The sequence below is a fragment of the Coenobita brevimanus genome, chromosome 84, assembly GCF_032717465.1.
Source record: "Coenobita brevimanus isolate Jiangsu-jjx chromosome 84, ASM3271746v2, whole genome shotgun sequence".
Taxonomy (NCBI): Eukaryota; Metazoa; Arthropoda; class Malacostraca; order Decapoda; family Coenobitidae; genus Coenobita; species Coenobita brevimanus.
Window position 1 is genome coordinate 2,253,897 of NC_137037.1, and position 15,037 is coordinate 2,268,933.

The 15,037-nt window shown below is 47.1% G+C and overlaps 1 protein-coding gene across 1 annotated transcript in view; it reads right to left on the reverse strand.

Annotated features, from left to right (window-relative positions):
- Positions 1-2,688: 2,688 nt before the first annotated feature.
- The window catches only part of LOC145410015 (neural cell adhesion molecule 2-like), a 114,250-nt gene continuing 101,901 nt past the window's right edge, over positions 2,689-15,037 (reverse strand). The window contains exons 13-15 of the mRNA XM_080280236.1: positions 11,782-12,127; positions 5,595-5,681; positions 2,689-3,198 (exon numbers count right to left, since the gene is read on the reverse strand). Coding sequence (XP_080136362.1) covers positions 2,689-3,198; positions 5,595-5,681; positions 11,782-12,127 — 943 coding nt within the window. The remainder of the gene's footprint in view (positions 3,199-5,594; positions 5,682-11,781; positions 12,128-15,037) is intronic.

A 15,037-nucleotide genomic window follows, 5' to 3' on the forward strand; every position in this document is an offset into this window, starting at 1 on the left:
GACAGACAGACAGACAGACAGACAGACACAGACACACAGACACAGACACAGACAGACAGACAGACAGACAGACAGACAGACACACACACACACACACACACACACACACACACACACACACACACACACACACACACTTTTTTTTCACACGAGGAACAGAATCCATAACAAAGATGCTCTCTCTCTCTCTCTCTCTCTCTCACACACACACACACACACACACACACACACACACACACACACACAATTTTTCCACGAGAAGCAGAATCTCCAACAGAGATGCTAATTATACACGATAAAGGTAAACGCATTGAGGGAAGAATTAAGCACAGGTGAAAGGAAACCACAAGTACAAAAAAACAGTATATATTTTATGGCAAATCATTATAATCTACACTGAAGGTGGGTTAATTTTACCTGTGGAGATCAACACACAACAGTACCTTCGGGATCTCTCCAAAAATCACAACTTCTTCTTCAACGATGCCTCTTACACTTCTATCGTCTCTTGAAATACCCTGCGTTGCTTTTCCACGTCCGATTTGATCTAGTCTCACTTTAAGACATTTGTTATTTCCCTACACTTAATTTTTTAAATCGTGAAACACCTTTTGAGCAATTCCTCCTACCGACCTTGACAAATGTTCGTTTACTACTCCACTGCATCCACTTCACATCCACACTATGCCCGTCTCTTTCTTCCCTGATGCGTCTTATCGAACTGACTCGCTCATGGACAGAGAAAAACACTAAGTATTTCCCGGCAAAAACATGATGCCCAGCAGAGGGAATGGAAATAAAAAGAGGCGATATTTCAGGCGAACTTTTGTCATCGTCCGTCGTAGTCCTCGCATCAAAATTCACTCGTCCATGAATCATATGAATCACTCAGACCCCCTTGACACCGATTCCACAGCACTGATCCTGCAACACTTCCCTCCCCTGTCCCCTCTCCCTCCCCCTCCTTTCAACACTGCTGGCCATGCAACACTCAACAGCATTACAACACTTACTCAGGGCTGTTGCATATCACATCACTCTTATTCACCCTACACGTCATAGTAATAAAATAAATGCTCCTTGCTTTTTCCTCCTGCCTCGTTTACCCTCTCGTGTCTATGAGTATTGTCTATGGTGTGGCACGACCAGAATGCACGGTTGGCTACACATGCACCTGGGACAGTGTCTGTGTGGAGGTCTAGCACCATTTCGGACGTTCATACTTCACAGTTATGGCCATTTTAGTAAATATTTGACACCTCCATTCATGTCAGCGCCGCCAACAAACGTGTCATTATATCAGGATTGTCAAGTGTAAAAAACGCTAAACCTCTGCTACACTGATGCTATCCAAGGCTTATATGTTGCTTACTTTTCCTCTACGTCTATCTCACACTTAGGGCACGTTCGTCACTTTCCTTTCCGACGCATCGTATCAAAAAGAATCATTTATATGCAGAAAAAAACATACCACGCCTCTCCAAAAAGGAATATTAGCCAGCAGAGGAAAGTGATAGGAGGAGGAGGGGGAGGAGGAGGAGGCGGAGGAGGAGGAGGAGGAGAAGGAGGAGGAGGTGAAATATTAGACGAACTCTTGTCTCCTACTGAAATGCTTCCTGAGTGTCCTTTCTTGCCAGCTAAACACACGTGGTCGACTTTTTATATATCCTGTATTTTCACTCTTGGTTGCATCAGTCCTTCCTTAATCTCAACGAACAAGTGAAAGTAAATTGAAGTTGAAAGTAAAATGAAGTTCACCTTTGAAAATTATCTGTGAATCCTGCCTAAACTGAAACACTTAAGGTCACAGTTTAAGTGGCACAAGAGATATCGCTGCACTTCTTCCCCGGCCACTTATTTTGTACACTTTCATAGTCTGTTTCTTCTATATTTTTCTATTATCGATATTCAGTGACACGCATGGGATATTGGGCTATAGCCTGGATATAGTGCAGTCTACGGGATACGTTTTTCTGCTGCATTTGCTTACCTTTATTTATATATTTTTTTCATGTAGTACCGTGCGTTCTTACTGTGTTTGTAAATGCACTCAGTATAATCATTTTTACCCCATATATGTGTCACAGTACCGTTTTGAATGTACCCTTCCATTTTGACTTATAGTGCCAGCGTTTCCTGGAGCGATTGGGCTTGTAATGGTGGGTAGATGAAGAATATAAATTTAAAAAAAAAAATACTGAGAATACAGCTTTGATATGGGAGACCCGCAACACCTCTTCCCAAGCGATTTGTTTTGCATGGTACATCTTTACATTTTCTGGTACGTTCCTTGTCAACTCCATCCCTCCACCTCATCCTCGGTCTCCCCCTTCCTCTCCCTCCCTCCACTTCACCTACATACACCCTCTTAGTCAGTCTTTCATTCTCCATTCTCTCCACATTACCAAACCACCCCAGTGTATTTCTCCTAATTTTCTCAGTCACATATGAGGGAGGGGGGAGTGAGCTGGGGGGAGGGCAGTCAAATGGTGGGTGACAGAGCGACTTGGAGGCGTTTTGTCTGTGGCCACCCTTTGCTGGATTAGGGAGTCCGGCGATGGGTAGATAAACGTTCTTTGTGTCGTTTTAATATCTCTATAGCTTGATTTAATAACACGCACAAGGATGTTGACATTTTGAGAATAAATCGCTAAGGAAAAAGTGTTAGGGAATCTAGTAATACGAACCTTAAACTGAACTCTCCCTGTGCGGTGGGATTAATGAGCTGGCCTCCTCTCTCCCCACACAGTCTGGGTATCTGGCAGCACAGGTGAGATTTGCGGCCAGGTAATCCCCTTCTCTGGCGCAGCACGGGGGATTTTTGACCGCGCAGGCGTGGTTGGTGGCGAGGCAGTCCGAATTCGCAACCGGGACATCAACCCTTTTCATCCCGCAATCACATGCGTTCGCAAAATATTCAGGCGCGATGCTCATACGGTCCAAACTCTGCATAACGAAGTCGGGGAGAATTGGGCGACCGTCCGGATTCTTGTAGTTCGGATTCCTGGCCATGTAGTCCGGATTTTTGGCCAGGAAATCCGGATTGAGGGCGACGGTGGCTGCGGAGGAAGCGCTGGAGGTGGAGGTCTTGGAGGTGGAGGTGGAGCAGCGGCCCAGGGAGTCGAGGGATGTTAGAGGAGGACAGGGAGGTCGCTCTTGTAGGAGGACCTCTGTCTCCTTGGGCGCCACCAGACCACGCTAGGGAGCAGACAAGCAGAGTGGTGAGCGGACAGAGTGGTGGGCAGACAGGCAGAGTGATGAGCAGACAGAGTGGTGGGCAGACAGGCAGAGTGATGAGCAGACAGAGTGGTGAGCAGACAAGCAGAGTGGTGAGAAGACAAGCAGAGTGGTGAGCAGAGTGATGGGCAGACAGGCAGAGTGGTGAGCAGACAGGTAGAATAGTGAGCAGACAGTGTGGTGAGCAGACAGAGTGGTGAGCAGACGGAGTGGTGAGCAGACAGGCAGTGGTGAGAAGGCTGGCAGAGTAATGAGCAGACAGGGTGGAGGAAAGCTGAGTGGTGAAGAGTTGGGAGTTACAGTAGGAAGGGAAGAGAAGTTAGGAGGGAAACAAGACTGGAACGAAAAGGAGGCAAACAGATCAAGGAAGAGGAAATGGCAGGTAAGGAGAGGTAGCCCAAGAGGGAAAAAAACACCTTGAAGATGATGGGTAAGTGTGTGGAGAAAGGGGCGTTGAGTCTCATGATAAAAGAAGCATTTATGGGAGATGAGGCAAGTGTGTGTGTGTGTGTGTGTGTGTGTGTGTGTGTGTGTGTGTGCGCCTGAGGTGTGAGGGGGGCCACTTGACTGGCAACAATCAGGAACAGAACCAACTTCCCTCAAACTTGGCTTACTGTGCGTGTGCGTGTGTGTGTGTGTGTGTGTGTGTGTGTGTGTAACAGAAGAGAGTGTGACGTGAGGAATGGTTTGGCAGGTGCTAGGCGATATAAACAGACAGATGGCAATAGGGAAAGATGATGATGATGATGATGATGAGGAGGAGGAGGAGAAGGAGGAGGAGGAGGGCGAGGAGGAGGAGGAACGTGCTGAAAATTGAAGAGACACGAGAGGAAAGAACGAAGAAGAGAGATAAAGAAGACGAGGTGAAGAACATGGAGTCTTAACATCAAATTTGCTTATGTAACTTCATATGCCCACTGCAGGTCAGACACACAATGCATCTCAAGCACCTATACTCCGTTTCCTTCCACCTGGCAAAACTGCACCGCTCGCACAACTTGAATATCAACTTATAAATCATGAAATTCCAATGTGCCATAGTTATGAGGTAGGAATGAGTCTCCTTGGTTACTAGTGAAATTTGAACTCCATTCTGAAAGAGGTTACGGATATTTGCCAGATAAAACTAAACGGACTGTAGTATAGCTCAAGCAACTACCCCCAGACTCCTACTATATCCACTGTAACTACTTAATAATCTACCTTCAAAGCTTACTGTGGTCAGAAATGTTATACTAGTTTTATTTTAATTTTTATTTACATAGAAAACGATGAGGGAGTTCAAAGTAGGCCTATTCACAGTTCACCAATCGTTATAATGTCCAGCTCTCAGTCGTCTCCACCCATCAGTTGACTCACACGTGTTAACCAGCTCCTCTTTACTGTATGCAATTCCAGTATTTTCCTCTCAAACATAAAATCATTTGGTCATTACAAAGAAAACCCCACTTCTCTAGGCGCTACGAATTTACCCTGACAAACAAACCCTTCATGAATTACTTTGTCATACATCAATACTTGTCTCTACTTATATTTCACTGTCTAATCCAGTATCTATAACTTCAAACATAAGCCACTTTACAGGCCTGCGTCACCATACTTATTACTTAACACTTAGATCTACTGATATGTCCAATTTTAAGTCACTTCATGCCTACGGTAACACTTTACTACCACTACTTAATACTGCTAAGATGAATATATATTTTTTGGAGATGGAGGTGTTGAGGCATTCATTACGGTGTCTTAGCGTTCGTTGCACCTTTTCCTGAGCGATTTACTTTTTAAATTACGGTTTATACCATTCACTGCAAACCTCAACACTAGGAGACGTTCTTGCTGAAAGTTAAGCGCCACTCCACTATCCAAGTTTATGTTATTAATGCAAAATACCTCAAAATCTTACAAATACCTCAAAATCCTACAAATTCTTCTAAATCCTACAAATATCTCAAAGTCCTACAAATACCTTAAATCCTACAAATATCTCAAAATCCTACAAATACCTCAAAATCCTACAAATATCTCAAAATCCTACAAATACCTCAAAATCCTACAAATACCTCAAAATCCTACAAATACCTCAAAATCCTACAAATATCTCAAAATCCTACAAATATCTCAAAATCCTACAAATACCTCAAAATCCTACAAATATCTCAAAATCCTACAAATATCTCAAAATCCTACAAATAACACACGAGGGAGTAGTTGAGGTTTAGAATAAAAAACAAATCGCCAAGGAACAAGCACTAAGAAATCCTTTAATACTACCGGTACCTATAATTCACCTCTTTGCCTCAGTCACCTTGTACTGTACTGAGGGCCAGGCTTTGTACTGCGCCTCGGGTACTCACGTTGTTGAGGAGGGACGAAGGGGTGACGTACAGGTTGCTGACCACGCCTGACGGGGTATGCGACCTCACAGCCTCCTCTTTCTCACACTCTGAAGGGAGAGGCACGCACAGGAGGGGCAAGAGGTTAAAGAGGAAGGAGATGAATATACTGTACTTTAATAAGGAGACGGAGAAAATGTGCAGATAATGTAGGGATGAAAGAGGGATGGGATTTAAACAAGCGGTGAGAGAGGGATGGAATTTATGCAACCAGCGTCTAGCACTTGAATAAAGAGGTGAGACGACTATGACTGAGGTTGAGAATACAGATGAGGTAAATGGCGCCAACGAGAAGAACAGGGAAAAAATATGAGAGTAACTGGGTAAAGATATAATGCTGAGGTGTGAGGTTTACAATTACATAAACTAGATTCAAAAGACAAGCTGTAGGCGCACAAGAATGGGCGTGTAATTACCTGGACGAAGGAAAGAAGCAGGAAATGAGAGGAGGGGAGCCAAAGGTAAGGTGAGAGGGCCGGGGAAGAGTGTATCACAAAGGCAAAGGGGCGTAGAGGGTCTTTGAGCGTCATAAACAGGAACAATTATAATACAGAATAATTATGAGGGACAGGGCTTTACAAGAGGTAGACTGAAGGAGACTGGGGAAGAAGGAGAGGAAGACCAAGGCATGAAGAGTCTGTATCTGAAGACAATCACACCTCACACACATCTCACACTGACACACTACACACACCTCCCTCCACCACACCTTATAATGCCCCACCTCACACTGCCACACCTCACACTGCCACACCACACAGTGCCACACTACACACTGCCACACCTCACACTGCCACACCACACACTGCTACATTTTCCAATCACCACACTTCACACTGCCACACTACACACTGCCACACCACACACTACCACACCACACACTGCCATACACTCACCACATCTCATATTTGCACATCTCACAATGCCACACCTCACTTTTCTACTTTTCCACAGGTCTCTCTCTCTCTCTCTCTCTCTCTCTCTCTCTCACACACACACACACACACACACACACACACACACACACACACACACACACACACACACACACACACACACACACACACACACACACGTAGTATACACGCTCACATTTTCTGTCAAACCCCTCCTTACTTATATACAACCATGTTCGACGCCTCGTACACGCCATGCACTCAGTCGGATTGGCACACACACACACACACACACACACACACACACACACACACACACACACACACACACACACACACACACTCACTCACAGAGAGAGAGAGAGAGAGAGAGAGAGAGAGAGAGAGAGAGAGAGAGAGAGAGAGAGAGAGAGAGAATGACTGAACTAGAGGGGCATTCATGGAGCGCATACCTCTACCAATGCTTGATTCGGACCCGGATCCCCCCAGAATTTAAAGAATTCTTTCATGGCCCATGGTGCACCCTTCCACAAAATCATGTTGAAATTCATCGAGAACTTTTGGATATATGATGTGAACAAACAAACAAAAGACTCCGGATCACAACCAAAATATAATCGCTTGTTCATTGGGCCATACCCTAGCCCTCCAAAAAATTGCAGGAAAATCCGTTCATGATTTTTTAAGTAATCCTGGTAACAGACGGACAGACAGACAAACAAACGCGGAGTAAAACATATCGTACCTTCTGGCGGGGGTAAAGGACCACCACCTCCTGTCCTTATCTGAGCTGCCTCAAAGAACAATTTTTCCCTTTCTGTTCCGCCAAAATCTTGTACACCTTTGCACCTCTACAAAGCCCCTACTTACCAAAGGGTTCAAGACGGCTATAACATGCTGAAAATCTTGGAGGTCCTCAATGACAGAAAAAAGGGAAATTAAAATGTAGTTTTCCAAATGACCAGCCAAAGCGTGTGGATATGAATCAAATAAACAAAAATACTCAAGACCTAACAGAACGACAAGGCAGCCATCAGCACCTTGACAATAGATAGATAGATAGATAGATGGATAGATTGACACAGAAAGGCAAACAGACATAGATAGATAGACAGACAGACAGACAAATAGACAGACAGATGGACAAATTGACAGACAGACAAATAGACAGATGGACAAATTGACAGGCATACAGATAAATAGATAGACAGATAGACAGAGATGAAGATAGATAGACAGATATACAGGTAGATAGAAAGATAGATAAATGTGGATAGGTTACTTATTATTAGGCTTTGGTAGTATAATATTCAGGATTAAGGCTCAGTATTGAAGGTTAATACCAGCACAAAAGCACTATAAACTCCTCCCTAATCCCACACAAAGGAACTACTGTCATTTAAGTGGAGTGTGGTGGTGGTGGTGGTGGTGGTAGTGGTGGTGGTGGTGGTACTGATGGTGGTGGTGGTGGTGATGGTAGTGGAGTATAGCCCTGTCCTTTAGGCATCACCTTTCACTACATCCACACTATTTAACACAGCCATAGGAAGGCCCTTTGTAGTGGAGGGGGTAAAGGGAGGTTATAAACACCCTCCCTAGTACAATAGGTCTCTCCAAAATTGAAAAAAAGGGGTAGTGGTAGGTGGTGGCGACCATCATCCACTCACTTGATGTAGTGCTGCCTACTTCTTCCTCAGCCTTTATCATTCTTTTTCTGTGCCTGCCCACCTCTCTTCCTATTTCTCCCATCTTTCCTGTCACTTCTTATTGCTTTTCTTTCCTGTACAGGTGGCTTTACATTGAGTGACAAGCCTAATGGTTTCCTGTAAGCCAAGAAACCATTTACAACGCTGGGTGGTAACCATATAACCAAACCATACGTGCTCCTTACGTGTCATCAAGTGGGTTGGTGGAGGGTTAGTGCCCCTTCCTGTAAAACAAATAACTCAGAGTCAAATGGCCACCCCTTACGGGATTATGGCGTCTGGCAATAGATAGATAGATAGAAAATAGAAAAAAAAATACTGACGCTTATTTGTCACATGCTTCAAGGAGCGAGAGAGTGTCTACGATAAAGATGTGTTCCTCTCACTCCATCCATCCACCTCCTTGCCTCCCCCCTCTGTCTGCTCACCACTCTGCCTGTCTGCTCACTACTGCCTATCCGCTTACAACTGCCTATCTGCTCACCACTGCCTGTCTGCTCACCACTGCCTGTATGCTCACCATTCTGCCCATCTGCTCACCACTGCCTGTCTGCTCACCACTGCCTGTCTGCTCACCATTCTGCCTATCTGCTCACAATAGCTATCTGCTCACCACTGCCTGTCTGCTCACCATTCTGCCTATCTGCTCACCACTCTGCCTGTCTGCTCACCATTCTGCCTGTCTGCTCACCATTCTGCCTGTTTGCTCACCACTGCCTGTCTGCTTACCATTCTGCCTGTCTGCTCACTATTGCCTGTCTGCTCATCACTGCCTGTCTGCTCACCATTCTGCCTGGTTGCTCACTACTGCCTGTCTGCTAGCCACTGCCTGTCTGCTCACAACCGCCTGTCTGCTCACTACTCTGCCTGTCTGCTCACCATTCTGCCTGTCTGTTCACCATTCTGCCTGTCTGCTCACCACTCTGCTTACGCCCCTTTGTTGTTCCCTCTGCTCTAGGCCTGCGTATTTTTGATCAATCCTATATGGGCTTTTCTCTCCTTATGGGCCTACCTTTACCCAGCCTAGAGATAGTTACCAGTAAGCCTCTCTCTCTCTCTCTCTCTCTCTCTCTCTCTCTCTCTCCATAAGGTAAATTAATCCCAGTTAAATTCAAGGCAGCAGAGAGCCAGCCCACTAAGGTAAAGTCACTGCCAGGTTTATTTTCCCTCATGGAGAGTGCGAGTAATGGGTGCGGGGGAGGATTAGAGTGTGGAGAGTAAGAGGTGCGAGGGAAACAGAGGGGAAGCTAATGTGAGGCCGAGGATGAGGTGCAGGGCTGGCGGGCAAGTAATGCGGTGAGGGGAGGAAGATGAAGGAGGCAGGGTGGTGGTGGGAGGAGGGCAGCGTAGGAAATATTAGTGAAACAGACGGAAGGGGAGGTGGATATGCAGGAAGGAATGGATATAGGACAGCGGGTGAGAGATATGAGGGAGACAAGAGGAAATGCTATAAAAAGATAAGACACAGAAAATACATGAGGAAACTAGGAAGCACTCAGAGAGCGCATACCTCCGCCAGTGCCATTGCCATTCAAAAGGATCTGGGTTCGGATCCGTGGAGATAGGATCCGGATCCGGATCCGCCCCCAAATTTTATCAATTCTTTCTTGGCTTATGGCCCATCCTTCCACAAATTTTCATTGAAATTAATTGAGAACTGTTGGAGACATGGTGTGGACAACCAAACAAACAGAGAAACACAGGTGAATACAAAACCTTCTCCAACTTCCTTGGCAGAGGTGATGAATGAAGGAAGGAAGGGACGCGGCTGATGGGAGAAGAGGGAAAATAAAGAACCGTTATATGTGAAAAACGAACGGAAGTGGAAATGCAAAGGAAAAAGGAAGAAAGTAGGAGGGAAGAGTGGGTGGTGAAACAAGAGGGAAGCAGAAGATGGAATATTTGTGAAAGAGGAACAGAACAGGAAATGTCAAAGAGCAAATGAACAGAGTGAGGTTTGAAGTTGGGAAGGGAGTAGATTACTGGTGAAGGACGCAGAGAAAAACACACACGATTCAAGGTTGAGTAATTAATCAGAGAGAAAGGATAAAGGAAGCAAAGTCAACTCAAACAGTTCCGATCTGATCTGAGTCAAAGTCGGTGGAAGGGTTGAGGATTAGGCAAGAGTGAAGTAAGTCAATTTTGAGAGAAACCTGTGGAAGGTCAGGGTCACAGAGCAAAGTCAAATATTCAACCGTTAGATCCGTTAGTGGTCGTTGGTGTCGTGCCCTCTAATTGATCCTTCTCGTTTAATTTGCTTTTTTTATTCAATTCTTTTCATATTTAGCTGAGTTATATTTTATTTGGTGGTAGGTGGTGGCGACCATCATCCACTCACTTGATGTAGTGCTGCTACTTCTTCCTTCACCTTTATCACTTTTTTTTTTTTTGTCTGTCCCCTCTCGTCCGACTTCTCACAATCATCCACTCACTTGATGTTGTGCTGCTTACTTCTGCCTTCACCATTATCACTCTTTTTCTGTGTCTGCCCTCTTCTTTTCCTATTTCTCCCATCATTCCTGTCACATTTTATTACTCCTCTTTCCATTTCAGGTGGCTTTACATTGAGTAACAAGCCTAATGGTTTCCTGTAAGCCAGGAAATCATTTACAACGCTGGGTGGTAACCATATAACCAACCTATACGTGTTCCCTACGTGTCAGCAAGTGGGTTAGCAGAGGGTTAGTGCCCCTCTCCGTAAAACAACTAACTCAAAGACAAACGGCCACCCCTTACGGGATTATGGCGTCTGGCAATAGGTAGAAAGAAAGATAGATATTTTGAGGTTTCCATCACGTAAATCCCTCATCATATATCCGCTTTCTTAGAGCAGTTGTCAGATTTTTATGCTTTTCATTACACAACCATTTTCAAAAAGGCGTGGGCAGCTTCCTTGTATCTGTTCCTATATATCTCTTCCTGTGGCATGTTCGAAGTTCAGATATTGCCATTTCTTCCTAAAATTTCTTCAATCAGTTTGCTGGCCATGTGAAGAGGATGGAGAGTGAGAGACTGACGAGGAGAGTTTATGTGAGTGAGGTGGAGGGGGAGAGAGGGAGGGGGAGACGAGATGGAGGGATGGAGTGGAGAGGTATATGAGATAGGGGTGTGTGAGTTCGAAGCAGGTCATTGAAATGGCGGGGGACAGGGCGACGTGGAGGCGATTTGCTTGTGGCCACCCCGTATGGGATCAAGGCGTCTGGCAATAGATAGATAGTATGGCCAGAGATAAATTTTCATCTTGGCCTTGAGGGAACAGATCAAGGACAAGGTTATATTACCCTCTGTTATGCAAAAGGTTAGGGATATTGAGATTGCAAAGGGTTAGGGATATTGAGGTTGCAAAGGGTTAGGGATAGTGAGATTGCAAAGGGTTAGGGATAGTGAGGTTGCAAAGGGTTAGGGATAGTGAGATTGCAACGGGCTAGGGGATAGTGCGATTCATAGCGGACACCAGGAGAAAATAAATGAATAATGAAAACAAATGTAATGAATAACACAAATACATTCTATATCCATACACTCCTTCCTTCCTGCCCCCTTGGCCTCACCTTTAACACAAACGATAGTGTGTACGCCATTATGCTCCAAGTCTTCTTTCATTGACCCTCCTCCGTAGAGCATCTTGGCCGATTGAGTCCGCCCATGTCGACGCCCACCCCTTCGTCTAGCAGCAAGCACGCCCACGCTGACACACGCCACCACCACCACCACGCCCGCCACCAGCAGCAGAAGGGCGGCCAGGCTGAAGATGGTGTGGGTGTGGGCGTGGGGAGACACAACCTTGTCGGCGGCGGCGGTGGTGGCTGTGTAGTTGACGGTGATGGGCGGACTGGATCCCCTCGCATTGGCAGCAGTTACGGTGAGAAGGTACTGCACGCCCATCTGTAGGCTGAGGGAGAGAGGGGGAGAGAGTCAGCAAGTGTTTCATGGCTGTAGGGTAAGGAGGAGAGAGTCAGCAAGTGTTCCATGGCTGTAGGGTAAGGAGGAGAGAGTCAGCAAGTGTTTCATGGCTGTAGGGTAAGGAGGAGAGAGTCAGCAAGTGTTTCATGGCTGTAGGGTAAGGAGGAGAGAGTCAGCAAGTGTTTCATGGCTGTAGGGTAAGGGGGAGAGAGTCAGCAAGTGTTTCATGGCTGACTGTAAGCTGAGGGGGAGACAGTCAGCAAGTATTTCATGGCTGGCTGTAGGGTAAAGGTGAGAGGGTCAGCAAATATTTCACACCCTACTGTAGGCAGAGGGTGAGAGAGTCAGCTTGTACTGTACACACAGCTGTAGGGTGAGGGAGTAGAGGGTGAAGGAGTAGAGGGTGAGGGAGTAGAGGGTGAGCGAGTAGAGGATGAGGGAGTGGAGGTTGAGGGAGTAGAGAGTGAGGGAGTAGAGTGTGAGGGAGTAGAGGATGAGGGAGTAGAGGGTGAGGAAAATGGATAGAGGTTGCAACACTTCCCCGCCTCAACTCTTAAAGCCACAGTGGTTCATTGCCTTGAAGATCCATTAAGCACTCACTGGACATCAATGCCTTTTAAGCATGTGAAAAAAAAAATAAAATAAAATGAAAAAATGGAGGTGCCCGTCAACAGGAGTGGGTAGGTACTCTATGCCCTGCTGCTGTCTGAGTGGGGGAGGTGTGGGGGTAGCAGGTATGCCTAGAAGCAGGACGAGGGAGGCAGGGGTGAGTAGGAGACAGCAGGTACTTCATACACTGCTTCAGCCTAAGGGAGAGAGTCAGCAGGAAACAGATGTACAGCCATGAGCAAACGTTTAGTGGTACTTCTCTGCTGGCTGTGGCAATGGGAGATGTCAGAACTATTTTTGTATGAAGCACGCACCAAAAACGTATGAGAAGGAAGGATCTATCTATCTGTCTATCTATTTCCAGACGCCTTAATCCCATACGAGGTGGCCACAAACAAATCGCCTCCACGTCGCCCTGTCCCCCGCCATTTCACTGCCCTGCTCCCAACTCACAGTCCCCTCTCTCATATACCTCTCCACTCCATTCCTTCATCTCATCATTGGCCTCCCCCTTCCCCTCTCCCCCTTCACCTCACTCACATATACTCTTCTCGTCAGTCTCTCACTCTCCATCCTCTCCACAAGGCCAAACAACCTCAATGCATTTCTCCTAACGCTTCCTATCATAGAAGGAAGATGTTCTCTGTTATTTGGTGAGAAATGAGGAGAAAGGAAGACAGGGCACGATGCTGGCAAAGGGCTGTCGGGCAAGCTTCTGATCGGAGCTGTAATTTATGTCCTGCTGCAGTCTGAGTGGGGAGGAGGCGGTGAGGTCAGCAGGTATTCCAAGACCAAGTGCTGAGTGAGGAAGGGGGTCAGTAGGAGATGTAAGGGTCAACAGGAAAGAAGGAAGGAAGGAAGGAAGGAATAATGAAGACCTAGCACAAGCAATAATCTGGCTATATGACACGAAGGCTGGCGTTGAAGTGGTCTGTTCGTGAAGTAATGCAAGGGAGAAAAGATCAGAGTCAATGGAATGTCCTTAAACTGTCCTTGCCTTGAATCCAAACCCCTGAGAAGAGTAGAGGGAAAATAAAGGCAGGAAGAAAGTCAGAAATATTAAGAGGAGAAGAAGAGGACAGTAAGGAGAGAAAGATGAGAGACGATAAGGCCGTTCTACCCGCCTCTTACGACAGGTAGGGTTACTGGGGATGCATTCTTTCCTCCCCCTCTCCTTCCCCAGCGGTAAAGAGGTCAGCAGAAGTCAGCACGTACTCTGTCTAGCAGCAGGCTGAGTGTGGTGGAGGGAGGGGGTCACTCAGCAGGTCACTATATGCCCAGGTGTAGGCTGAGGGAGCGAGCAGCAGGACGTAAGGGGTCAGTAGAGTGTGTGGGGGTCAGCAGAGGGTGTGGGGGTCAGCAAAGGGTGTGGGAGTCAGCAGGGGGTGTGGAGATCAGCAAGGGGTGTGGGGGTCAGCAAGGGGTGTGTGGGTCACCAGGGGGTGTGTGGGTCAGCAGGGGGTGTGGAAGTCAGCGGGGGTGTGGGGGACAGCAGGGGGTGTGTGAGTCAGCAGGGGGTGTGTGGGTCAGCAGGGGGTGTGGAGATCAGTAGGGGGTGTGGGGGTTAGCAGAGGGTGTGGGAGTCAGCAGGGGGTGTGGGGGTCAGCAGGGGGTGTGGGAGTCAGCAGGGGGTGTGGGGGTCAGCTGGAGGTGTGGGAATCAGCAGGGGGTGTGGGAGTCAGCAGGGGGTGTGGGGGTCAGCCGGGGGTGTGGGGGTCAGCTGGGGGTGTGGGGGTCAGCTGGGGGTGTGGGGGTCAACAGGGGGTATGGGAGTCAGCAGGGGGTGTGGGAGTCAGCAGGGGGTGTGGGAGTCAGCGGGAGTGTGGAGCAATGCTAAGTGGGAATCAATGAATTAAGAAAAGGAGTAACGAGAAGAGGGTTTGAAGAAAGGAAGTGTGGAGCAGAGGAGTGTGGAGTGGGGGAGTGTGGAGTGGGGGAGTGTGGAGTGGGGGAGTGTGGAGTGGGGGAGTGTGGAGTGGGGGAGTGTGGAGTGAGGGAGTGTGGAGTGAGGGAGTGTGGAGTGAGGGAGTGTGGAGGGGGGGAGTGTGGAGTGGGGGAGTGTGGAGTGGGGGAGTGTGGAGTGGGGGGGGGTGGAGTAAGGGTGCGCAGAGAAAGGGAGTGTGCAGGGAGGGAGTGTTAAAGAAGACAGAATATCCAGACAAGGCAGTGTGCAGAATGAGACTGACGAAAGGGAGTGTGTAGAAAGTGGGTGTGAGGGAAGAAGAATGCGAGGATGAAAGCACAACTGAGTAAATGTTTGTGATAAGGATGTGTGGTAAAGAAAGGGGAA